The following is a 27,968-nucleotide window of genomic DNA, read 5'->3' as shown; positions in this document are numbered from 1 at the left end:
GTAATGTGAAATTTGTTTGGATCAAACTAAAGTATTTCAAATACGTTTTGGAAACGTATGACAAATAAACACAATTGGTGATAGTTGAAAAATGAAAAAAAAGAACTAAAATATGTATAGAAATACGACTCAGATTAACTACTTTGGTAATGAATTAACTACTAAAGCTTGGTGGATGTTTCTATGATGGCAAGAGTTCTAGGGCTTTCACTCTCGAGTCTCGACATTCGAATACCGCTTTGTTCATAAAAGTTGCATTTCCCGCCAATCCGGGTGAAAGCAAATATCGCAGGAGTGGAGGAAGAAGACTGTTTCCGTCGTTTTCAGGAGCACTATGCCAACCGGTTCCCTTTCTCGTGTGGACTCGCCGTGATTTTATACAATAGTCTTCTTGACGGAAGAAGACTGTTTCCGTCGTTCAATTCCTGTTCGTGAACAGGAATCAGTGGTCGTATCACTCCCAAGTCCCAATTTCCATCATATTACGGAATTTGAACCCTGAAGCAAACGATTTGGTTTTTATTAAAAGGAAGAATTTGCTGAATATTGAGCTCTATAACAATAGTGAAGCTGAGGAGATGTTGGTACTCCTACAGTGAGAACGTTTTTCGTCTAATCATCATTTCATGGTTTTGTCTCTCGTTTCCCGACAATGGAAGAGCATTCCTGCAGCTCTATTTTTTGGAACTCGACCTTTTCGTTCACAGGCGGCACTGGATGCTCTGTCAAGAGCTTCTGAAGAGAAGATCCCCAATCTCGTTCTATACAACTACCCCTCCTTCTCTGGTGCTTTCTCGGCTCTCTTCGCCCATCTCTATCATTCTCGTCTCAACCTCCCTTGCCTCATCTTGCCTTTCTCATCCGTCGAGCCTCTCAGGGTTGATGATTTCCTTGTCGAGGGTCTTGAGATTTGTTATCTCCTCGATTTTGTTGGACCCAAAGGATTTGCTCTCAAGCTTTCTCAATTTATGAACCGGTGAGCTTATTTTGCATTTCCCTCTTATTGGGTTTGATCTATTTGAAATTTCCTTTAGATAAGCTTCTGATTTTGATGGAATAATATGTATGGAATGTGGTTTGGCTTATTCGATTATTGTTGCTTCATTTAGGGTGATAGTGTTTGATCACCGTAAATCTTCACTTCCCAAGATTCCTCCAGCTGAAGATTCTCCAGAGAACCTGACGTTTAATATTGATGTTGAGAAGAGTAGCTCTACTAGTGTGTATAATTACTTCTCTACTAAACTCGCAGAGAAGAAACTTCCATGTGTAAGTGGAAATGATTTATTCCATTCAAATTCAACAAGGCATTGATTTTCTTTTGGGGTGGTTAAAAACTTAAAATTAAAGGCTCTTAGGCTAATGAGGCTTTCTTTGTTTGAAACAGGGAGAGGTCAAGAACCTAGTGAACCATGAAATTAGAGATCGTTTGGAGATGGTCCTGAAGTATATGGAGGATGGAGATCTTCGCAGTTGGAGCCTACTGGACATTAAAGCGTTTAACATAGGACTTGATGAATGGCGGTCAAAATTGAATTGCATCACCAATCCTTATCTGTTTGATCAGGTTCAGCCACTTGAGCATGTTTTCCCGTGATTAGCCAATTGTAGTTGTTCGAATGAATTATTACTTTATGGTTAATGACACATTAGATAGAGTAATAGTATTACCCTTTACTCCTTTAGGATTGATGATTACATTGAATGAATTTGACGTCTGTCTTGACATCGATCATTGTATGCAGATTTTTTTCTCTTATTCTCTTTTTTTATTGATCTTCTGGCTAAACCTTCCACATGCACTTTATACCAAAAAAAATCCATATACACTTTGACTTTGACTATCCAATATAGCCGGAGTGTCTGTGTACTCTTTTAAATAGAACATACACCCCAATAAATACATGGAACTTTCCATAGCAAGAAACTAACGTCCTAACAACTCACCTACTAACTTAACATACTTTTCAAACTTGTAATCCCATCCATTCTTTTTCACAGGCTTAGAGAACCCATTTTGTTTTCTTATACTGAAGTTCCAACATATGCAACATTTACCCTCTTCCTTTCTAATACAACTGGTCAAATGGAATTAGGTTTGTCAGCCAATGTAGTTAGATGGGCTTGGTTTCTGTAGAATGGATACTATGGACAAGGCCCTCCTGAGGAAATGGATCTAAAGATTCCTTGGGAGGAATTGATTCTCTGGGAAAGAGCAATAGCTATTGAATACAGGAATCTACTAATGGTTGGGCATCTAGGATGTCACTTCCCTATGGTGTAAGCCTAAGCCACTGGAAAAGCATAATGAACATTTATGGTAAATAAACCCCTTGACTGAATCTAGAGTTGGGTGATAGCTCCATGTTTATATTTGTGAAAGATGTAGAGTCATTTTAGTAGCTCTACTCTCCTCATGTAAGGCTTTGTATGGTCTCCACCTAAGTTGGAAGGAACATCTCAGATTTCTTGATTTCTTCACCAGTTTAGGGAGCATAGTTACTTGAAATCATCTTTTTGGAGGACCTTCGTTAAAAGGAGAAATCACAGAATACATTCTCCTTTAGAAGCTTGAGCAAGTTCTTATATATCCAGATTTGAGGAACAACTCTGGTGGAGGGAGGAGCCTAATTTGAAAATTGAAGTTTGGTCTTTTTATATTGCTCTTGACAGAGGTACTACTGAAACATCTGATTCCAATTGTATTTGGGGGAGAGGATTGTCTCATTGTCTGGAAGCCTTTATGTGGTTGTTTTTTCTTGACAAAGACCTAACCATAAACAACTTGAATAAGAGGAGTATGTGGATGAGCTATATGTAGAGATTTTATGGGGGTTCAGTGTATTATTTGTTTATTCTTTTGTCCAGTGACCTCCTTTGAGAAGTCTCTTGCTTTCTCTATCAGATTCTACATTGTTGGAAGCAATTATGACATGGCCTTATGGCTCGGTTGGATTTTGGGTTGCTATTTTCTAGTCTATGGTTCTACATGCCATATGTTGGGCTGTTTGGAAGGATAAAAAGTAGAAGAGCTTTAAAACTTTCGGAGGCCTTTAGTGGGTCTTTGTGCTGATGTTTGTCGTCTCTTAATGGACTGGACTCTTAATTTTTAAAGTGTTCAAGGTCTAAATCAAAGAGATTTACTTCATAGGTCAGTCTCATGCTTTGGGTGTAGAGGTTGGTTTTGCTGTAAAGCTTTGGACTGTGGGTCTTTTTATACACTCTTCATTATTAACAATTTTTCTTGATTACTTACCAAAAAAATAAATTAGAATTATTTTACCATACGCATGGCTAATCAAATCACGTCCAACAATAACTATCATATTTTGGATACTTCTGGCTACATCATTTGCCATTTCATGTATTAGAAATTACATGTTATTGCCAAAAAAAGAAATAGGATAAATAGAAACTCTCATGTATATAATTGTGTTTTTTTGTCAGCATTTATCTCTTGTTCCAAATTTGGAATCTGAATATCTTCATTCTTCAACTTGGTGCAAACTTTCTTTCTTAGCAGTTGCTAGAGATCGATTCGATGTCTCTAATTGCAAAGGGAAAGTCTTATATTTCCTCCCGACAGGATGCAGCAAATAAGTTGTTAGATAAAACTTTCAAAGTTCGTCTTGGTAAAGGTTTCTATGGAGAATGTCTGGTATCATTCGCTTTCCCATCAAGTGTTAAATTGTTGTCTCTACCTTTGTTGTTGACTGCTTCCAGGTTTAGTGGTTGTCTTTGTAATCCAAACGGATTGATAACCAATTGACATATATGAATCACATTAATGATATGGGAAAAGTGGTATTTATCTATTTTCTTGCAGATCTGTCCTAAATGTAGGGTCTATATTTTGCTTTTCCGCTTACTAAATGCATCTTGCCACATCAAATATTAGGAATAGTACATGGACCTTGTTTCTTAAATTCTTGAGAAACCATTGGCCTTTTTCATTTTGGAGTACCTGAAGAATCTTGATCCTTGTATATTTTTCTTTTGTTTTTTGTTTTTAGGGGGTTAGTGCTGATGGAAATGCTGACTTAAGTGATGAAATTGGCAAGGCACTTAGCATACGTAGTGCTGCAGCTGGTTTAAGGTAATTTTTTATTCACAAAAGGTGTTCTAGACAGTCCAACCTTTTTCTTTTATTGGTAATTTTCTGGTTTGTCAGATGCGTTGGCTGTAAACTGCCGATGTCTAAATGCTAACCCAATATTTGGAGTGGCAATGGACATAGTTCACCCAACATATTGGGGTTATCCTTTATAGGATAGGAAGGATTTGCGAGAAAAATGTTCCAGGAATTGGAAGAGAGATATCCTTTGAATGAATAAAAGCTTTAAGGGGGAGGATTGAATAGTGAAAGTTGTTAGGGTTGGTGCTGGTGTGGGATCTTAAGGGGGGATTTTTTGAGCTTTGTAGTTTATTGTTCTTTGGCAGTGAGTTTTGTTTTTGTTTGTAAGGTTTGGGGAAGAAAAAATATGTAGTAAAAGGGGTTGGAGGATATTGGGGTTGTAGAAGTTCAAGACTGCTATCAGCCTTGAACCCTAATAGATTTCAGGTTCGAAATTAGAAGGAAAAAGTAGAGAAGAGAAGAGGAAGAGAAAAGAGAACTGTAGAACACAAAGGGTTGAAAGGAGGGACAGAATCTGAATGTTCTGCCGCCACCACTTCTATTTAGTATTTATAGGTTATGCTCATTACATGGAAATGACAGATCTGCCCTTAGTATTTACATAACAAATAGAACAAAAATATAACTGAAATAACCGACTGACCACCAGCTAACCCTAGGATGAATAGAACACATTCTACCCCACGAACACAGTGGGATCATAGCTGTGGGGCCCACATCAGTGTTCTCTACACTCCTCCTCAAGTTGGGAATAAATGTTTATCATTCCCAACTTGGATAGATCCGCCTCTAACTTCTTCCTTGGTACAACTTTGATGAGGATATCTGTTAGCTGCATGTTGGATGTGATGTACAGGAGACACACTTCTTGTGATGAGACCCTCTCTCGTACAAAATGTCGATCAACTTCAATATGTTTAGTTCTGTCATGCTGCATCGGATTGTGCACTATATTAATAGCCGCTTGATTATAACAATACAACATTAGGGGCTTCTCATACTCAATACCCAACTTCTCAAGTAGTGATTTCAGCCATAGAATTTCAGCCACTCCGTTAGCCATTGACCTGTATTCAGCTTCAGCACTAGATCGGGAGACAACACTCTGTTTTTTATTCCTCCAAGAGACAAGGTTACCTCCCACAAGGGCACAATATCCAGAGGTAGACCTTCTGTCATCAACACCCCCAGCCCAATCGGCATCCGTATAGACCTCCACCTTCATGTGGTCATTGTTCTTGAATAGTATACCTCTACCCGAGCATCTCTTCAAGTATGCTAATATTCTTTCTGCTGCAAGAAGATGCGTGGTTCTAGGAGAATGCATGTACTGGCTGACAACACTAACTACATAACTGATATCTGGCCGAGTGAGGCAGAGATATAGGAGCTTTCCCACTAATCGCTGGAACATAACTTTGTCTTTAAGAGGCTCCCCATTCTCTGCACTAATCCTGTGGTTCTGTTCAATGGGTGTATCCGCAGGCTTGACACCTAACTTTCTAGTTTCCGCCAACAGATCTAGAACATATTTCCTCTGAGAGACAAAGATCCCCTGTTTAGACCTAGCAACCTCAATACCCAAAAAATACTGTAGTGCACCAAGATCTTTCACCTCAAACTCTTGATGAAAGAGCTGTTTGAGGGACTCAATCTCATGGCTATCATTTCCTGTGACCACAATATCATCAACATATACTGCAAGTAGTGTCAGAGAGGACTCCACCCTCTTGATGAACAATGTATGATCTGACTGGGCCTGTACATAACCGAACTTCCCAATGGCTAGTCTGAATCTATCAAACCAAGCTCTACGTGACTGCTTCAAACCATACAATGCCTTATTGAGCTGGCATACCTTCTTACCTGTCTCTGTATCATAAAATCTAGGAGGCAACCGCATGTAAACCTCTACTTGCAGGTCTCCATTCAGAAAAGCATTTTTAACGTCCATTTGGTACAAAGGCCAAGTGTGGCTTGTTGCAAGAGATAATAGAACTCGAATGGTGGTCATCTTGGCTGCCAGGGCAAAGGTCTCCAAGTAATCTATATCATAAGTCTAGGTGAACCCTTTTGCAACTAGCCGAGCTTTGTACTTCTCAATAGAGCCATCCACATTGTGCTTCACAGTAAATACCCATCTGCATCCAACTGGTTTCTTTCCTTTGGGCAGATCAACTAGCTCCCAGGTATTATTTTTTAACAGGGCATCCATTTCAACTTGCATTGCACCTTTCCACTCCGAGACTGATAGGGCGTCTTGCACTGTTCTTGGAATAGGGACATTGGCAACGAAAGTAAGATAGGACCTGTAGGAGGGAGATAGGCGATCATAAGATAAAAACTAGGAAATGCAGTGGGCTGTAGATGTGGTACAATGCTGTTTCCCTTTATGGACGATAATGGGAAGGTCAAGGTCGTCTGCAGGAGGTGAAGTGGCAAAAGTGGAAGGAGTCTCTGTGGGCCCTGGGACTGTAATACCTGGACTTGGAGCCGCAGAAGAGGTTGGAGCTGGCCTGGATTGCTGATGACCGGGATCAACCTGCCTGCATTGCTTGTGATAGACTCTCAACTCCTGATCCCTCTGACCACCCTCACTATTGCAGCCCTCATCACCCAATGGAATAGGTAAGGGAACAACCCCAAAAGTATTAACCCTACCCTCACTGCGCTCCCCTTGAAGAAAAGGACTCAAATCCCCACTCTCACTGCTCTCCCCTTGAGGAGAAACCCAAGAATAATAGGGTGTCTCCTCAAAGAAAGTGACATCTATGGAGACAAACTTCTTCCCTGAGACAGGATCATAGTAGCAATAACCCTTTTGAGTTTGTGCATAACCAAGAAAGATGCATTTGGAGGCCTTTGGGTCGAATTTGGAGTGATGGGATCCGAGAAGCTGAACAAAACAGGTACAACCAAATGTTTTAAGGGGAACAGTAAGCAACTCCTCATTTGGGTATAGAAGGGAAAAAGGAGATTTCATATCAAGAACCCGGGAAGGGACCCAATTAATAAGATATACCGCCGTGAGGATAGCATCACCCCAGAAGCAAATAGGGACATTGGAGGTAAACATAATACTTCTAGCCACCTCCAAGATGTGCCCATTCTTCCTTTCTGCAACCCCATTCTGCTGAGGTGTATGAGGGCAAGTGCTCTGGTGGATAACCCCATGATTAAGAAGGTAAGATGCCAATGGCTTAGCAAAGTATTCCTTTGCATTATTAGATCTAAGAACTTTGAACTTGGCATCAAACTGGGTTAGGATCATTTGGTGGAAGTTTTGGATCAGGGCGGGAACCTCATCTTGTGAACGCATAAGATAAACCCAAGAAAACCGAGCATGGTCATCAACAAATAACAAAAAATATCTGTACTCACCCATAGAAGGGATGCGATATGGCCCCCAAACATCAATATGCACAATATCAAAAGAACTATTACTCCTTTTATTACTCAATGAATAATTTCTACAATGTTTAGCAAACTCACAACTTTCACATTTCAACCGGGACAACTCAACAGACTCAAACAAAGTAGGAAACAGACTCTTTAAGGATCGAAAAGACAAATGACCCAATTGGTTATGCCAAAGCATAACCGGACTCACAATCTGAGAAACAAGTGACTTCTTATCCACTGACTCTTCCCGACGGGAACTCTCCCCGAGATGATAAATCCCATCTGTCTCACGACCAGTCCCAATCACCTTCTTCATCTCCAAGTCCTGAAAAACACATCGGTCATGGAAGAAAGTTACTGAGCAGTTCATATGTTTGGTAATACTACTAACTGAAAGAAGGTTAGTATCAAGCTTAGGAACATGCAAGACAGAAGACAAGGAGATAGTATCCGATAGCTTGATGTCACCTTTGCCAGAAATGGGGACAAGAGAACCATCAACAATAGATACTTTATCCCTACCAGAAGACAAATGATAAGTGGTAAACAATGAAGGCAAGCTAGTCATATGGTCGAATGCACCTGAATCTATTACCCAACAGGGTTCAGTAGTACTTGGAGCTGAGGCATGGTAGGCTGAGGCTTGAGTACCTGAATGTGCGAAAGCAGATGTAGCAGGGGCTGATGGTGATTGCGGTGGCTGAGCTGAGTTTCCAACTTCCTTTTCTAACTGTATTAAAGCAGCCGAACTGCAGCTAAGGTCTCTAAAGGTGTGCCTCTTGTGCTAGACGAGGATGTTGAATCAGTGTTCACGGCCACATGAGCATTACCCTTCTTGCTTCTCAACTTTGTCGGGACCAAATGACGATGCAGTTTCCAACATGTTTCTTTTGTGTGTTTGGGTTTCTTACAATGCTCACATACCACATCTCTTTTATTTTCCTTCTTCCTGTCCCTTTCTGAATCACCTCTTGATTTGGGTTTAACAGCTACAAGGGCTGGTGTAAGAGGCTGAGGTTGCATCATGACTTTCCTCCTGGTCTCTTCACTATGCACTAAGGAGTATGCCTGGGAGAGAGTCACACTATCTCTGGTCAGAGAGTCACACTATCTCTGGTCAATATCTGTTGCTACACAATATCATACTCTGAATTCAGACCTGCCAGAAACTCAAACACCTTGTTTGTCTCGACTTGCTTTCTATGGGTTTGTGCATCTTTGGGACTCTCCCACTCAAGAGTCTCTAAGTGATCAATCTCATGCCACAGGGACTTCAAGGTAGACAAGTAAAACGAAACCGGTTTCTCTCCTTGTTTAAGAGTGTTCACTTCACATTTCAATTCATAAGCTCTGGCAACATTAAGGGGTTGGGAATAAGTTTCTTTCATAACATCCCATATCTCCTTGGCTGTCTTTGCCCACAAGTAATTTCGGCTGATATGAGGCTGCATAGAATTACATAGCCATGTCATAACCAAGTAGTTTTCTTGGACCCACTTGGTATACATGGGGTCTCCCTTGGAAGGTTCTTTCACATCTCCCAAGAGATACCCTAATTTACCCCTTCCCCCAATAGCCATCATGGCTGATTGGGCCCATTCCAAATAGTTTGATCCATCAAATCTTACGGTTGTAATCTGAAAACCTGTCTCAGAAACACTACCATAACTGTTGTTCCCAGAACTGCCTTCTGCTTGATTTTTAAACTCCATTTTGTTCAAGAACCAGTAGTCTAAAAAATTAGGGTTACTACAATCGAAGAACAACACTTGGACTATCAATCACAATAAAAAATCAGTATAGAACTAATCTGTATTCACGGTATATGTGCATGAAACCAGTATAAGTCTGATCTGAAACCAATTAGCAAACACAACAGCAACAGTCCGTACAGTTTTCACTCCTCAAAAGAGTTCGCAACCCCAAAAAAGATCTGAATACAGTTTGAAGAATGATCTGATATGAAGAGAATGCTGTTCGCTGCCTTCCAAGGTTACCCGAACCCTAGTCTTCTCTGATTCTTCCTGATCACCAACACTTTGCAACCGTGGCAAGTCTTCAACAGTTGCTAAACCCTCAGGTGATCTCCAAGAATCAGTCAACGAACTCTACTTTCTCAGCTTCCAGCCCTAGATGGTTCTCATGTGGTCGGTTGGACTAGACTCACATGAGAAACCCTAACCTTGCTCTGATACCATGTAGAAGTTCAAGACTGCTATCAGCCTTGAACCCTAATAGATTTCAGGTTCGAAATTAGAAGGAAAAAGTAGAGAAGAGAAGAGGAAGAGAAGAGAGAACTGTAGAACACAAAGGGTTGAAAGGAGGGACAGAATCTGAATGTTCTGCCGCTGCCACTTCTATTTAGTATTTATAGGTTATGCTCATTACATGGAAAGGACAGATCTGCCCTTAGTATTTACATAACAAATAGAACAAAAATATAACTGAAATAACTGACTGACCACCAGCTAACCCTAGGATGACTAGAGCACATTCTACCCCACGAGCAAGTGGGACCATAGCTGTGGGGCCCACATCAGTGTTCTCTATAGGGGTGTTGGTGTTGGGTTTTGAACTTTTGTCGGTGATGTCTTATCACCTTGTATTTTCTTCTTCTTTAATATTTTTTTCTTTATTACCAAAAAACATCGTTAGTAAATGTGCATTCTATATGCTTTGCATTGCTTTACAAAAATAGATGATACTCTGAATTGCATTTTATAACACTGTTTAAATGTTTGAAAAAATGAAATGCATGAATAATGCGGATTATTTAGTAGATAGTGTAAATAATGTGGGGAAGTTGGGAAGTCTCCCTTGGGAAATTAAACACCTTGTATAACCTTCAAAAGAAAAGACCCTACCTTTGTATCTCCCCAAATTGGTGTTTCCTTTGCAAAGCAAATGGAGAGAGCTGTTTCCACCTGCTAATTTCCTACCCTTTTGTTGTTGTGAATCTTTGGGAAAAGGTCTTTGGTCTTTTCGGGTGCAGGTGGAGGAGGCCTTTGCAAGTTGGGGGGATTTTTGACCCTACAACTTTCAGGTCCCAAGAAAAGAGGGAGAGTCTTATGGAGGTGTGTTAGGGCTGCTTTAGTTTGGACAGTTTGGGAGGAAAAAAAAAACAGAATTTTTAATGATAAAGAAAGGGATGAGGATTCTGTGTGGGAATGCCTGTTGTTTAGGGCTATTGACTGGGCTAAAGCTATGGACTTTTTTCACTTTTCTACTTTGATGACACATAGAGAAACTGGGAATTAGTTGCTAAAGCTTCTTTGGTTAAGGACAAACCTGTTATAGCTTGGAAGCCTCTGAAGAAAGTTTCACAAAACTAAACTTTGATGGAAGTAGCCTTGGTAATCCTGGGCCCTCTGGGATTGGGGGAGTATTCAGGAATGCAGAGGGCCAGATAGTGGCTTTATTCTCCGGTTCAATTGGAGTGGGGGATGCAGTTAGTGCAGAGGTCCAAGCTGTTGTACAGGGGGCTCAAATTGCTAAAGAGATGAACCTCCGAAATCTGGTCATAGAAGGAGACTCCAAAGTGGTGGTAATAGGGTGGCTGAAAGAATCGAAAAGTGGCTTGGCCTTTCAGGAGGGAGTTGAGAAGATTCAAATGGCTAACTTCTAATATAACAGTCAAAGTTCAGTGGGAGAGAAGATCGGCAAATGGGCTGGCAGACCTACTAGCTAAGCAAGGGGTGAATAGGGGCCAATTTTTCTGGTTACATACAGGCTCAACCAGATCACACTCTCTTCTTTAAGAAGACAGACTCTTCCCTGACCTTACTTGCTGTCTATGTGGATGACATTGTGATAATAAGAAGTGATATTAGTGAGATTGAATCTCTTAAACAACATCTTTACAAGGAATTTGAAGTGAAGAACTTGGGGGAATTGCGCTATTTTCTGGGAATTGAGGTTGCTCGATCTAAGCATGGCATTTTTATCTCTCAAATAAAGTATGTTCTTGACTTATTGGAAGAAACTGGAAAGTTAGGAATGGCGCCTGTTGACACACCCATTGAGCTGAACCATAAAATAAGTGCAGAAAGTGGAGAACTTCTTGAGGACAGGGCTATGTATCAAAGGCTGGTTGGGAAACTTCTTTATCTTTGCCTAACCCGACTAGATATTTCATATGCTGTCAGTGTCGTTAGTCAATACATGCATTCTCCCAGGACCACTCACCTCCTTGCAGTAGAAATGATACTTTCTTACTTGAAGAGATGCCCAGGGAGGGGCATACTCTTCAAGAATAGTGGTCACATGAAAATAGAAAGTATATACAAATGCGGATTGGGTTGGATGTGTTGATGACAGGAGGTCTACCTCTGGGTATTGTGCATTTGTGGGGGGAAATCTTGTTTCTTGGAGAAGCAAGAAACAAAATGTTGTTGCTCACTCCAGTGCAGAATCTGAACATAGATCCTTGCTTAATGAGCTGGAAATTGATTATGAGAAGCCTCTGATGCTGTATTGTGATAATCAAACTGCAATTTATATTGTCCACAACCCAATACAGCATGACAAGACTAAGCATATCGAGGTGGACAGACATTTTATCCAAGAGCAAGTTGCATCTTAAGAAGTGTGCCTTCCTCACATTGCATTAGACATGCAATTAGCTGATCTTTTTACTAAAGCAGTCATAAAAATCAAGCTGGAGACAGATTTACGCAAGTTGGGAATGACAAATATCTACTCCCAACTTGAGGGGGAGTGTAGAGATAGTTAATATCTCCTAGTGTGTGGTTCCATCCCCACACTTATTTATTTTTATTTCCTCTTATTACAGTTGGGCCGGCTGGGCCTTGTTTATCTTTGTTTATCTGTCTTTTATTTTAAGTAGGTGTATTAGAGTAACTCCTACTCTTGTAAGGAGACTAATATATATAATATCTAATGGGGCGGCAAATTAGTCTAATCGAACCCTTTTCTTCTTTCTCTTCTCTTCTTCTTCTTCTTCTCCTCTTCTCTTCGAAGCCTAGTTGTTTTCTTTCTTTCTTCTTCTTGAATTACATTAGAACACATATCTGTTTTATTTTATTTATTCAAGTTGTTGTAAAGGATTTCTGCTCAGATGAAGAAGGAAGCGGTACTGATTCTGAAGAAGACACTATAAGCTTGGAAAGTGTTGATTTGAATCGCTTGATGAATTTCCTTGCTGAAGAAAATTTTGGCACTGAGCTTTTATTCTCCGAGGAGGAGGTAGGTGGGGAAGGCACTACAAGTATCCTTGACCGTTTGGTGGATAAGATAGTGGCAGTGAATGTGGATGTAGTTCAGGGTACACCTCAACCTACAAGGGAATCCTCTCCAGTAGTTCAGCCAGCACAGGTTTCTTCTTTGGAGAGGCAAGACCAAACCCGGAAGGTTTTTTTTGGTATGCCAGAAAAGGAACAACCTTGGAAGGTTGTGTTTGATGTAGCAGTTAACAAAGCTTTGACTTCTAACTTGAACCCTCTACAGTAGACGCAGGAAAGGGGAACAAGTTTGGTTCTGAACTCTGATGCAGGGCCTTCAGTTCCTGCAGTAAACCCCCTTGGTTTCCAATCGCTCAGGTAACCCTGTCTTTTTCATTTTTGTACTGATATGTGTACTGTGCTTGAAACAGATACTCCTGCATCCCAATTGGAAAGACCAGAAGTTGGTGGAAGGATAGAGAGTGGTGACTAGGCCTGTCAACGACACTCGAAAATCCAAGGCCTGATCTGATTATTTCGAATTTGGATGATGTATTTATGTATTCAGATCGGATTTGATTTTATAATCTTCATCCAATTAATAATCAGATTGGATTCGGATTTGACCCCATCCAATCTGATTATATTATAATATTTATTGATTTTAATATATAAATTTTATATAATTATATTTAAAATTATAAAAAAGTAATATTTACATTATTTTATTAATATAAAGGTGAAAAGTAATTAAGTTTTTATTTTTTTTATATTTTAAAAAATTAAAGTGGAGTTAGATTAAATCTGAATCCGGTCTGAGTCCGCTAGGATTTGAATTCGAATCCGAGGTCTTCAATTAAAGTGGAGTTGGATTTGGATTTTGCTGAATCCAATCGGAATCCAATCTGATTACAACCTTAGTGGTGACTATAAAAGTAGGGGGTGGAGTTGTCCCTAAAAAAGAAGCATGAGGATGAGTTGGAGAGAATTTGGGATCAAATCTGTACATTACTGGAGTATAAGCAGAAGGAAGAAGATTGGGAGTACTCAAACAAGACGGGGGATAGGGGAAGAAAGGAGAGAAATTCTAGAGAGGGTGGGTAATAATGAACTAGAGGAAACCCCCAAAATAGAAAAGGCTGGCTTACTCAGTTTGGTGAGGAAGTAGCAGAAGACAGAGAGTTGATGAGGAAGAATAAGGAAAAAAAGAAAAGAAAAAGAGGTCAGAGAAGCCTGATATAGTGATGTTACAGGAAACCAATCTCACGGAATTAGATAGAAAGTGGCTCCATCATGGGGTGCTTCTAGAGGAATGGTTGCTTTATAGAGGGAGAATGTTGTGGAATCAATGGTGGAACTTATGGCTGGAGAGGCTGTCTTACTATACTCTGGCCCTTTAGGTGTTGGGAACTCTATTCGGGCAGAGCTGTTAGCTGCAATACAAGGAATAATTCTTGCCAAAGAAATGGGTGTGGAGCAGCTTCTGGTTGAAGGGGACTCTAAGACAGTGGTGAACTGGTTAAATAATCCGGAGGATGTCAAGCGGGACTACAAGAATGAGATAAAGAAATTCAAATGTTGACAAGGAATATGTCTGTAACAGTACAGTGGGTTGGGGGATCAGCTAAAGCATTTGCTGATGTCTTGGCAAAACAAGGGACAAACAGGGAAACATTGTTTTGGGCACAACTGTAATTTGTGTTTTGTAACAGTCATGCACTTTTTGATGTAGTTTTTGTGTTTTTTGTATAGAGAGGCAGCACCTCACGCTTCTCTAAGGGGATTTTCATGTAACCAATCTTTGAATTAATGGAATATGATTCTTTACTTATCAAAAGAAAAAAAAAAAAACTTATGGGAAGTACTCTGTCTCCTTAAAGTTAAAAAATGGTTTCATTTGGGTGTTAACTAACATATATGGGCCAAATAGTTATAGAGAAAGGAGGAAAGTTTCACCTTTTGCTAATAAAATCATATTTCAATTATTAAACAAAAAAAGAAATCATATTATTATAAAATCTGCATATGTTATAGAATTGATCAAATTTGGAAGATATACATATTTTTTTTTGTTTTTTCTTTATTGAAGAAACTAAATTATTGTATTGAAATATACTTTCAAAGATAGAGAAGCTATGCAAAGGGCAATACAAAAAGACTGCAAAATTAAATAAACAAGAGCCCCAACATAAAGAAATTACCATGGGTGGAGTCCTTGGAAACTCTTTGAATACTTAGCCATGAAGGGGCGATAAATTGAGAGGGAGTGGAGTAAGATGGTCAAGGGACGTGCATAGAAGACCACCAACTACACCAGTTACAAGAAGTTATTTATTAAACACTAAAGGGGCTAGAAGATCTTGGGGTGGACCAAAAAGGACATGGGTAGTGGTAAGGAATGATTTAAGAACTAATAATTTAACAGTGGATATGGCTTAAAATAGAATGGATTGGAGAAACAGGATTCATGTAGCTGACCCCATGTAGTGGGGATAAGGCATGGATGATGATGATGATGACCGTTTGTTCTACACAACCGAGACAATTGCAGCAGGGAATATGTTCCACAGGATTAGAGAAATGACAGATTAAAAATTAGATACAAAAGCATGGTATAATATTATTGTTGGGATACTAATACCTGTATCTATGTCTGGGATTTTAGGAAATAGAGGGTCATATCCTCATCTCCTATAATTGTGTCTACATTGGTATTTATATCTTGGCACCACAGAACTTATTCACTTGGGGCCCATTTGGTGCGTCTTTTTGGGAAGATCTTCTGGTAGCTCTAACATGCAAAAGACACATTGAGCTTTTGCATGAAGATCTGAGCAGCCCGAAGCACGCTTGGCAGACCCGCGTCTTTCCGCGTGAGATTAAAACGCAAAAGACGCGAGAAGCTTCATTTGGAGCTTCCCGAAATCAGCCCAAAATGGGCTTCTCGCGTCTTTTCAGCGTTCCGTCTTTTGGCAGCTAGATCTTCCGCGCGCCAAACGGAAATAAACCGAAAATCGGTCTTTGCGGCTTGTAAACAGCCGAAAGACCATGTGGAAAGACGTGCCAAACGGGCCCTTAATTAGCAGAGTTCCTCACTTGTACACTAGAAACATTAAATATAAGATGATATTATCAAGTTTGACTTGAGAATACATTAACCTACATATAATGGCTTTTTAACCTATATATGATTGGAAAATGAACTTGATAGTATTTCTAAACAGGTCTTAAATAACATAAATATATCTTATTCCAATGAAGATTTTAAAATAAAAGCCCCTAGGAAAAATTAAGGAAAAGAAATGGCAAAGTAAGTGAACAAGATCTCAATTGAATATGTTCTGATCACATGAATCTTATAAACTGTAAGTTACAAAAAATAATTGTAAGTTTTGTACGGAAGGGATTCAAATGTCAGATTCAAATTGGAACCTTGGGTATGTGATGAATAGTAAATTATATTATTAATTATAGGAGTTTGATGTGAAGGTGCACTAGGGCTGTGTTATTATGGACCATTAGGGAGGAACAAAATGCAAGATTTTTTTCTCAAGATAAATCTCAGTCAAGAGAAGATATAATCAGCTTAGTTAAAATTAGAGTTTTCATTGGCTCAAAACACTAGATGAGTTTTCATGCTTTTCCATAGATGATACCTGTAGAGGATTGTCCACCATGGCTTCATCTTCTTGGACCTCTTCCTTGGCAGACGAACTAGTGCAATGAGGGTTCCCCCACCAGTGGGCAGAATCAAAATGAATTTTGATGGTTGTAGCCTTGGTAACCCAGGGGAGTCCAGTATTTGTGGACCATTTAGAAACCATGTAGGGGAGATAATGCTTACTTTTTTCTTGACCTATTAGTGTTGGGATCTCCATTATAGCTAAATTATTAGCTGTAATGCAAGGACTGAGACTAGCACATGTAGCTGGTTACTCTAAGACATGATTAGGGAAGCTGTCTAAAGTGGTGAAGTGAAAGGATTGCAGACCCTAAGACATGATTAGGGAAGCTAGACACCTATGTCAGAGAGTACAAGCAGAAATCTCTTGGACCCCAAGGTCTTCCAACTCTTTGGCAGATACCCTTGCTCATTAAGGAGTAGGAAGACAGAAATCCAAGTGGGGTGAATATCTGTTGGGTTAATATTATCATATGCATGGACCTCCCCATGGAGCAGGGGTGTACGAACTGCAAAATTGATCTTTTCTTTGTTCTACTCTCTACATAACTATGTACATCTTGTACATTGACCTATGCCTTTCTTATCTTTAATAAAAGTCTCTATGTAACTGACCAAAATAAATTCTTGCTCTATTGTTATTCTACTGTTAAAAGGTTCCATATATAAGGGTATCCTCATTTTATACCACTTTATAGTCCAAATATGGTAGCATTATCTTAATGTCCTCTGTCCACAATGGCAGGCCTATAGGTGCAGTTGTTTACATGCAACGGGGCAATCTTAAAATGTGCTTGAGGAGTATAGATGGTGCTACTGACACATCTGAAGTTGCTAAGGTACTAATGAAGCAAGTATATGCTTCTCTACATGGAAATATTTGATGTTTTGTGATGATGAATTTCTGAAGCATAGTTTGTTGAAGGCTTATGGTGGGGGAGGCTCTTTGAGTTCTAGCTCCTTTATAATAAGGATGGATGAATACAACCAGTGGATTTCAGTGAATTGATCATTAAAACAAGGTACAGAACTTATCCTTGCGAAGAGTTTATTGCAATTGCTAAGTATCTGTTTTTTATTTGCAACATTTGTTTACTCAAGCCAAATTTGTTGTCTCAAAGAATACTTGCTAAGAGTGAAGAGAAATCTTCTCCATTTTATTAACCATACTCCGATTTGTATTTTGTAATTGTAAATCTAGAGATGATTTATGAAGCTCTATAACACTTGAAGCTGTTTATTTTTGCTATATGATAATTGTTGTGGGCACACATCATCTGCCACTACAATACAAAAATAAAGTGTATTTGATTCCGTTGTATCATTGTAGTTTAAGATTGTTGAGAATATGTATTTTTTAATTTCTTTTTGTATTTGGGTGCCTTCTTAGGGACATTTATGTAATTTTCCTAGATAGTATAAAGATTGTTTTTGGGTGTGAACAGTAACTCACCCAACTCTTTTGAAACATCTTCTTCTTCTCTTTTTCTTTCAATTTTGTTACTTGACAACTTAGTATCAGAGCGAGAAGTGATCTTGGAAGAGCTTCCTCTGTTGACCCTCGAACCCAGGAAGATCTACTAATGCCAGCAGTCCATACAAGTGTCGACAGGAACCCTTGAAACTTGTTCAGTTTTGCACACCCTATTTTTAGGGAATTTTTGGTCATTTTTCTTCTCTGAGTTCAGGAAATTGCTTTCATGTTTTTTTGAACCTTGGTTAATTTTCTAGAGAAATTTTCTCCACATATATTGCCGCCAACTTTAGTTTTGGCCTCCTGTTGGTGTCCAACCGCATGTTGACTTGTGTTAGTGGGTCTTGCTGGTTAGATATTGGAGTGTTGTAGGACTGTTCTGTAGTTTCAGGAAGACAGATGGAATCATCCAAGGAAATACAGACCGTTTCTAAAGTGCTCCTGGGTAATGTAGATACTTCAAGTGGTATGATTACCACTATAAAGCGTGATGGAACTAACTTTCTAGAGTGGTCCCAATCATCCAAACTTACAATTGGAGGAAGAGGTTAGCTTGTGTTCATTATAGGCAAGGAAGTAAAGTCGAAACCTAATGATCCCAGGTCTGCCAAGTGGAAAGAAGATAATTCTCTGGTTATGTCATGGTCGGTCTATTTGATGTAGCCACATATTACCCATAACTATAAGTTTCTCCTCACTATCAAGGACATTTGGGATTGTGTTACTACTACGTATTCCCAGGAAAGGAACATTGCTTGGGTCTACTAACCCCAAAGGGTAGCTTACAATATGCGTCAGGGGGAGAGGATAGTGGTTATGCACTTCTCTTCCTCACAATCTCTGTGGGAAGAAATGGATCATCTAGAGGCCTTGGAATGGAAGAATCCTGATGATAGTGAACAATACATAAATATATTGAGAAGAACTAAGTTTTTTGACTTCTTGGCAGGTTTGAATGTAGAGTGGAGAGGAGGGCTGCCATGATGCAAACTGTAATTGGTGAACATTCTGCTAACATGTCTTCTAAACCCAAACAAAGTGTTAACAGACAAGGCGTAATTGAGAAGACTGATGAAGTAGTGTGTGAATATTGCAACAAACCAAAACACACTAAGGATTAATGTTGGAAGCTGAATCCCCATTTGAAGCTTGACAAGTTTAAAACATCTAAGAAAGGAAATGCCCATCTTGCTACTGGGGGGAGTTGATTGTCTATCTCCTTGTGTTCAGGCCCCTTCACATGATTCCTCTAATGTGGTGGAGAAGCTCATGAGCCTTCTGGCTCAGCTTGAGAAGATTGGGTCCTCTACCTTTATGGGCTCTAGTAATCCTTCTAGTGCTTTTGCTAAAATAGGTATTGCTCTTGTTTGTCAGTCTTCATCTCCTAGCTCTTGGATTGTGGACTTTGGGGCTAGTGCTCACATGACCGGTATGCCTTCCCACTTTATCTCTTATAAACTAGCTTTAGGGAAAAGGTAATATCATTGTAGATGATGGATCTCAAACTCCAGTTTCTAGTTTGGGTGAAGTTAAGCTCACTCATAATCTTTCCCTGAGCTTAGTTCTTCATGTTCCACAATTGCACAAAAACCTTTTATTTGTGTTTTTTAGGACCTGAGCACGGGGAGGATTATTGGAACTGGGCATGAATCTGATGGAGTTTATCTTTTTGATCATGCTTCTGAGCAAGGATTACTATGCTAGACCGAGTCATGCCAAAATGGGAATCTAAGTCTTTTGAAACTGTGGCACTGCCGTCTTGGTCATGTGTCTTTTAAATCTATCAAGGTTTTGTTTCCAAACTTGTGTCAGTTTGTTTCCAAACTTGTGTCAGTTTGGGGCCCATATTCTATCCCTTGCATGGGTGGCTATAAATACTTTATCTTGTTTATTGATGATTACTCAAGATACACTTGGTTATATTTGATAAAGAGCAGAGATGAAGTTCAAGTCCCCTCTATTGTTCAAAACTTTTTTAAAATGGTGGGAACACAATTTGAAAAGAATATCAAAATAATAAGGTCTGGTAATGCTAAGAAGTACTTTGAAAAGCATCTACAAATCTTTCTTGAATAAAGGGGGCAATTCACCAGAGTTCATGTTCCAATACTCCTCAGCAAAATAGTGTAGTAGAGATAAAAAATAGACATGTGGTTGAAGCTGCTAGGGGGCTACTTTTTCAGATGCATGTACCCACTTGCTTCTGGGGAGATGTTGTTGAAGTTGTGGTGTATCTTATTAATAAGCTTCCTTCATAGACTTTACATCTTTAGTTCCCTCATTAGTTTTTATTCCCTAATGATTCTATTTTTTGTCTTCCTCTTTGAGTCTTTGGGTGTAGTTGTTTAGTTCATGATATGAGTCCTCACCTCAAACTTGAACCTAAGTCCTTCAAGTGTGTTTTTCTTGGTTTCTTTCTTGTCCAAAGCGATACAAGTGCTTTGACCCCCACTCTAGTCAATAATATGTGTCTAAGGACTTCATTTTTTTCATGTTCTTGCCTCTATGGATACTCTTAGTGTGTCTTCCCCTCATCCTACTTGCAGTGGCAATATTCCTGCTTCTGTTCCTCATCATTGGTCTTGGCAGTAGTGGTTCATTAGGTGTAGAAGAAGGATTGCTCTTGAGGCTGAAGGTCCACAACAATCTAATCACTTGACTCTAGGTAACTCTGTGAATAATCTTGAACATGAATTTCCTTTTCCTTCTAGTACTGAGCTTGATATCTCTCAGGATGACCTTGATATTTCCATTGTAGTTCGAAAAGGAAAAAGGAAGTGTATTGCTTATTCCATCACTAATGCCCTATCGCCTTTATACTATACCTACATCTCTGCCATTTCTGCTGCTTCTATTCCTCGTATGTTATAGAGGCAGTGCAGTCCCCATAGTGGAGGGATGCTATGAACCAGGAAATGGAGGCCCTAATAAAGAATCAAAGCTGGGAAATTGTCCCTCTCCCTAAGGGTAAGTCTCAATGAGTTGCAAGTGAGTGTATACAGTTAAGCGTCGGGTTGATGGCTCAATCAAAAGATACAAAGCTAGGTTGGTGGCAAAAGGGTATACCCAAACATATGGGATTGATTATCAAGAGATTTTTGCACCTATGGCTAAGATGAACTCCATCTGAGTGATTATGTCTCTTGCTACTCACTATTTGTGGCCTCTATATCAAATGGATGTGAAGAATTCCTTCCTTAATGGAGGTCTTTGAGAAGAGGCCTACATGGATCTTTCCCCGGGAGTAAGCTTCCCTAATTGTGAGGGGAGGGTTTGCCATCTAAAGAAATCCCTTTATGGGCTTAGGCAGTCTCTTGGGGCTTGGTTTGACAGATTTAGAAAAGCTATTCTTAAAATTGGGTTTACTCAATTACAAGTAGATCATACTCTTTTTATAAGAAAGGTTAATGGCCTAGCGACTCTTCTGGCAATGTATGTTGATGATATTATTGCCACTAGAGATGATAACTTTGGAGTGTTCTAGATAAAGTCTTTCCTTTTCTGAATTTGAGATCAAAGGCCTCGGGAATCTCAGATACCTTCTTGGGATTGAAGTGACAAGGTCAAAGGAAGGAATCTTCATTTCACAAAGAAAGTATGTTCTTGACCTTCTTGAGGTAGGCAAGTTGGGGTGCAAGCCAATTAAAACCCCCACTAATCCCAATCATAAACTAAGTGTTGATGATGGAGACGTTCTTCCTAACAAAAGTGTTTATCGGAGACTTGTTGGTAGGCTTCTCTACTTGTGTTTAACTAGGCCTGATATATCCTATGTTGTAAGTGTGGTGAGTCAGTATATGCATAAACCTAGAACTTCACATATGCAGGTAGTTAATAGAATTCTTGCCTAATTAAAGGGATGCCCGGGCAAAGGAATGTTATACTCCAACCATGGACATCTCAAGGTTGAGGCTTATACTGATGCAAATTGGGTAGGTTTTGTGGATGATAGGAGATCCACCTCTAGTACTATTTCAGGAATCGAGCATTTGTAGGAGGAATGATTCGTTCGCCGTCCATGGTGATGAGCAGGTATGCTTCATTTGAGTAGACTTTTTCGATGACGTAGGGGCCTTTCCATTTAGGCTCTAACTTTCCCCGGGTCCGTCGGTTGATAATAATCGGCGTACAATACTGCAAAGGGAACATATAGGTATTGATAAACAGCATCATCTACTTCTGTTAACAAACAGAGAAGCAAGGTAAAAAAACGAACTATAGTTTACACCTCTGAATTCTTTATGCATCAACAGCCAATCAGCCATGAGTACATACCCGTGGATTTCCTTGTCAGTACTCGGTACCATAACTACATTGCTGATCTTCCATTAAAAAATGTGAGCATTCCTTATACCCCATATAATTTTTTTTTATAAACGTATACCCCATATAGCTTAAAAAGCAGCTAATGGTACCATTCTCCAAACAATCCTGCTCCTTTTGCTCAGCCCCGGCAACTGCCAGCCTCTATTAAGTCTTCAACTAATCCTAGAAAGCACTCTTGCAGGTTTGCAGTTTTGCAGTTTTGCACCTCAATTTTCCTAGAAAGCAGGCTCGTATCTTGGCATTCCACTGGCAGTGCAGAAGAATGTGATTTATGGCTTCCATGTTTATATGACAAAGCATGCAATCAGCTTAGCAATGGCAATACCTCTTTAAATGGGGTTATGCATTTCTCCAAGACAACTGTGCACTGAAAATAAAATAACCTTCAAATAAGCACCAAAATGCCAAATTTTAAACCAGGGGATTGTGCCCTCTACTGACCCATGTATCTTGTTGTGGAAGGATCACAGATCAAACAGAGGATGTCCCTGACTTTTCCAAACCCACACCTTTCATCTTTTACATTTGGCATTGGTACTACCTTATAAATTAATTGTAAGATCTATCCAACACTTCAAACTCCCATTTAATTAGATTTATTCCAAATTGGGGGCTCCATGCTACATTTCTGTTATGCAACTCAAAATAGCCCAGCACCCAAATATCAATATTCTGTGCAACAATAAGTAAGGTAGGAAACAGCTCCATAAGTGGTTAGTTGTCATTTCCAACTTGACATCTAATACCTTTCACAAAATATAACCAAGTGTTGAGACAAATATTGTATTTGGTTGTATTTAGGTATATTTGTAATATTGATAAATTATGGGGACCTATATGTATTTATGGGAGAAAAGGGTGCTTCTATGTAATTCTAATATATTTCTGTTTGTTGCTTATTTAAGCTAGTGGTTGTGTGAGATTAGGGTTTGTGGAAGAGTGAGTGAGAAAGAGAGAGTATGTGTGCGCTTGCACGCGCATGTGTGTGCGTGTGTGTGTGTGTGTGAGAGAGAGAGAGAGAGAGAGTTGTATCTCTTGTTCTCATAGTGGATATGTTTCCTCTCCTCCCATGGATGTAGGTTACCATGCCGAACCATGTTAAACCTTGATGTTCTCTATTTCTTCTTGTTTCCTCGAGTTGCTATTCTATTTTATGTTAGTTGACATGGTATCAGAGCTATTTTATGTTGTTTAACATGGTATCAAAGCAGGTGTTCCAATTGTTGTGCAGGTTGTTTTAGTTGTTGGGAAGGTGTTCTGATTGCTGTGAAGGTGTTCCGATTGTTGTGAAAGTGTTCCGGTTGCCGTGAAAGTGTTCTAGGTGCTATGAAGGTATTCCGTTGTTGCTATTTCATGTTCAGTTGAGGTAGTAATTGACTACTACAAACTCTCTTTGTGTAATAGTTGACTACTAAGAACAGGATACTAATAGTAGTCGACTACTACGAAATCTCTTCGTGTAGTAATTGACTACTAGCCTCAAGATGAAGTAGTAGTTTGTGAGTTGGTGGTGGTTTTGTAAGTTGAAAAAGGGGCTGTAATGCCTCAAGTTGTGGTTGTTTTGGTTTTATGAGTTGAAAAAGGGGCTTTGATGCCTCAAGTTGTAATTGTTTGTGAGCTGGTTAAAAAAAAGGGGGGTTTTGATGCCTCAAGTTGTGGTTGTTTGGAAAAGAGGCTGTGATGCCTCAAGTTGTGGTTGTTTGGTGGTTGGTTGGAAAAGGGGCTTTGATGCCTCAAGTTGTGGTGATTGTGATTTTGTGAGTTGGAAAAGAGGTTGTGATGCTTTAAGTTGTGGTTGTTTGTTGGTGGTGGTTTTGTGAATTGGAAAAGAGGCTTGTGATGCCTCAAGTTGTGGATGTTTGTGAGTTGGTACTGGTTTGTGGTGTGGTGATACCTTTGTCGGTGAACGTGTGAAGCTCCCTTGGTGTATCAGTGAACTGTTGCTTCAGAGGTCCCTTTAACATCCCAAGGTTCATAGTTGTTGCTCCTTCAATAGTAAACCTATTTCCATGAAGGTTGCTTCAACATTCTTACTTTAAAACTCAAGCTGGTTTTTCTACCTTATGTTTGAGAGGGCATGTTGAGAGAAATATTGTATTTGGTTGTATTTAGGTATATTTGTAATATTGATAAATTATGGGGACCTATATGTATTTATGTGAGAAAAAGGGGCTTCTGTGTATTTCTGATATATTTCAGTTTGTTGCTTATTTAAGCTAGTGGTTGTGTGAGATTAAGGTTTGAGGAAGAGACAAAGATTGTGTATGTGTGTGTGTGTGTGAGAGAGAGAGAGAGAGTTGTATCTCTTGTTCTCATAGTGGATATGTTTCCTCCCCTCTTGTTGATATAGGCTACTAAGTCGAACCACGTTAAACCTTTGATGTTTCTCTATTTCTTCTTCTTGTTTCCTCCCTGAGTTGTTATTATATTTTATGTTAGTTAACATGGTGCCAGAGATATTTTTTGTTTAACAGTAAGCTTTCTAAATTCCTCTCTACAGTGTGAAACGATAGGACATATTAGCCTCTCCTAAATCCCATCCTAAATTTCTTGAATCATATTTTGCTGAAATAACTTGCCCCCAAAGACTACCTCTTCATCATTAAATCACCAGAACCACTTGCCTGTGAGTGTTGTGTTCACCTTCTTAGACTCTTTACCTCCAATCCACACATTAAGTTCACATACCTTATACCAATCCACCAAGGAGAACTTAAATTCATCATTGCATCCTTCCCATAGAAAATCCCTGTTTTTTTTCTTCTCTAACTGATTAGCAACATTTGCTGGTATTGATAAAAGTGATAAACAGCACACTTTTTATAAGTCAAATCTTGCCTACCTTGAGAGATATCTTACGTTCCATGGCAAAAATCTTCTATCAAACTGTTCCTCTATTAGGTCTCAAATTTCTTCCAAAAAAAAGGTTTTCAAATGAATGTTGATGTACATGTTTCTCCTAGTGGAAAACCCAGATATTTTGTGGGGAGCTTTCTGATGTTGTACCCTGTACATTTGCCAACTGTCCCAATTCCCTTCTCCCACAACCAGAATAACCAACTCTAGTCGCTACTTGGCTACTTGCTACCTGAGAGGAGTCCGGATTTCCTACCCACATAACATTGAAACCACACATAGGGAACATCTCATCCTCTTGCGTGTTATTATGCACGGGAAGACGTTCCAATACACGGAGGTAGTGTTTTGTGGGCAGGTGTGGGTAGAGTTCTTGTGAGTTGGAGATCCAGAGTCACCTAAGAGGAGGATGCATGGGCACTATTGGGGGAATGGAAAAGCATGGTTTATTTGTTCAAAATAGTAAGAGAAAATAAAAAATGGAAATCAGCATTATCTCTCAGAGATTAACATCTGGTTGCTAGTGGTGAAAGATTGTAAAAGCGAAGGGAGCAGGCTAAAAGGTATTTTTATTCATGGTGCTCAGCATCCTTTTCTTACAAGGCCACGAGTGGTCACCACCAAACCTGGCATGCTGAGGATTGTGCTTGACTTGTCAGTATAAATATATATCCACTGGAAATGAACCGTAAATCCAATAAAGATTTCAAATTAAATGGATTCATTTTGGTTTTGTTAGTAATGGGTACTCATTTCGGTGTCTGAATATATTACCAAAAAATGGTTAATTCGACATGTTCTTTAACATTTTTGTGCATCATGTTAGGAAATATGACTTCCATAGCCTTCTAATTTGTTGCTCTCTTCTCCTAATCCTGGAAGTTATCACTACATTTTTTTACTAGATAGGTCTGAGAAGTCCCAGCATTTATTTAACACGATTTGGTGCCATTTTTATTTGGTTGTAGCCATTTGTGTCTATTCATAAAATAATTGCATCTCTTGCCCTACAAAGGAGCTCTCACCAAGAATATGGGCTCATGCTCCAGAAGAGCCGAGGCGATGTGCACAATCGTATCCTGAAATGGGTGGGCCTACATTAGAGGTTGTCGAAGATTTCATTCAGGGGGGTTGTCAAGCTGTGGTAGATGTTGTATAATGTCTTACCCTACAAAAAGCATATCTCATGTTCTATAGTTTCCTGTTCTTTGATTAACTTTTATTTGTTGATGTGTTTAGATTAGATAAGAGAGTAATGAGAGAAGCAAAGAAGAGAACTGAATATTGATTGAAAGAGGTATAGTCTGATTATGGATTTTTGGCTGTCAACCTTTGGACTTTGTGAAACTGTCACCTTTGACCCTAAAGTTTTGAAACACCATTTTCGCCCTCAAATTATGGTAAAATGGCCATTTAAGGCAAAAATAGATAACATTAAAGACACCGTTGACAATTCTATTAGATAAATAATAAAATATTAAAGCTCACTGATGTAGTATTTTCAAATAAAAAAATTATTTGAATAGGTTACATGTGGGTCTCACATAAAATTCCCACCTAATATGTTACCAAGAATAAAAGCAAAAATTATAATTTTATTTAATAATTAATTATTAATAAAAAATAATAATTTTCTTTTTCAACTTAAGTAATTTTAAGGGGAAAAATATAGGTGAGTCTTACTTAAAATTCCCATTAATTCACATTTGACCAAGAGCAAAAACAAAATAATTATTGTTATTTAAGAATTAAGTAACAATAAATTATTAATAATTCATTATTTCATTAATAATTTATTACTAATTAATTATTGATAAAAAATAATAATTTTATTTTTATTCTTGGTTAGATTTGTATAGGTGGAAATTTTAAGTGGAACCTAGTTTTTTTTTCCTTTAAATTATTTAAATTGTAAGAGAGATTATTTTAAGTTTTATTTTAAAATTTCCACCTACACAAATCTAACTGATAATATAATAAAATTATTATTTTTATCAATAATTAATCATTAATAATTTATTAATGATTAATGATTATTTTTGTTTTTATTCTTCGTCACATGTGAATAGGTGTGAATTTTATATGGGACCCACATGTAACTGTTCAAATAATTTTTGAATTGAGCAATGTCACATCAATGACCCTTATTATTTAGGGTTAAGTACATTGCAACCCAATGCAGAATTTTGAATGACAACCCCCATAGTCTACTAGCCCCCCTCCCCCTCTGGATATCCTACCCATAAGAACTCTATCCATACCTACCTATAAAACAGTACCTATCAGTGAATTGAGAACATCTCCAGTGCATAATAACATGTAAGAAGATGAGTTATTCCCCATGTATAAAACAGTGCATAATAACAGTACCTATCCATACCTGCATCTTGCTGGATTTGGCATCAATTCATGGTCAGGATTCATCCCCCTGTATAGTGGGGCTAAAAAATACTGAACTGGACTGATAAATTATTCTCCCTATTATTTATTATTTATCTAATGAAATCATCATCGGTGTTATTTGTTTTTTCCTTTAAAATGACCTTTTCACCATAATTTGAGGGCAAAATTGGCCGTTTTGAAACTTTAGGGTCAAAAGTGGCTTATTTTGCAAAGTTCAAGGATCGTCACAGCCAAAAATCTGTAATTATTTATATATTCGGAATAGTCAAATGACTAGAAAGCCCCTGGTCAATACACATGAAATGCAAGGTTTTTATGGCTCTGTTTGTTTGTAATGCAAATCTGAACCACATACAAATTTTGCATCAGGTTCAGTTTTGCGTCTGTTTGTAACAATGATTTGTTCTTACCCGAAACAATAAAATTTGTACTGTCTCATTGCACTAATTGGTAGTAAAAATTTTGCAGTCTAAAAATAGATGCAAAATCATCACCACTTTCCTCCTACCT

General features: G+C 38.8%; 1 protein-coding gene across 5 annotated transcripts; it reads left to right on the top strand.

The window, feature by feature from the left end:
- The first annotated feature begins 49 nt into the window (after positions 1-49).
- Positions 50-26,530, top strand: LOC104585902 (heat shock protein). 5 transcript variants are annotated; one of them, XM_019200592.2, is made up of 8 exons: positions 50-976; positions 1,110-1,269; positions 1,388-1,567; positions 3,524-3,658; positions 4,014-4,096; positions 17,145-17,238; positions 17,325-17,421; positions 26,024-26,530. In XM_019200592.2, the coding sequence occupies exons 1-7, from the start codon at positions 627-629 to the stop codon at positions 17,406-17,408; spliced, it is 1,086 nt and encodes a 361-aa protein (XP_019056137.1). In that variant the 5' UTR covers positions 50-626; the 3' UTR covers positions 17,409-17,421; positions 26,024-26,530. The 5 variants fall into 5 exon arrangements, with proteins under 5 accessions (XP_019056137.1, XP_010241238.1, XP_010241239.1 ...); XM_010242936.3 differs by lacking the exon at positions 26,024-26,530 and adding an exon at positions 23,431-24,381; XM_010242937.3 differs by lacking the exon at positions 26,024-26,530 and adding an exon at positions 23,411-24,381.
- The last annotated feature ends 1,438 nt before the right edge of the window (positions 26,531-27,968 follow it).

This window comes from Nelumbo nucifera, chromosome 2, assembly GCF_055504915.1.
Source record: "Nelumbo nucifera cultivar China Antique chromosome 2, China Antique-T2T, whole genome shotgun sequence".
Lineage (NCBI taxonomy): Eukaryota > Viridiplantae > Streptophyta > Magnoliopsida > Proteales > Nelumbonaceae > Nelumbo > Nelumbo nucifera.
This window is presented reverse-complemented; position numbering and strand designations above follow the sequence as displayed.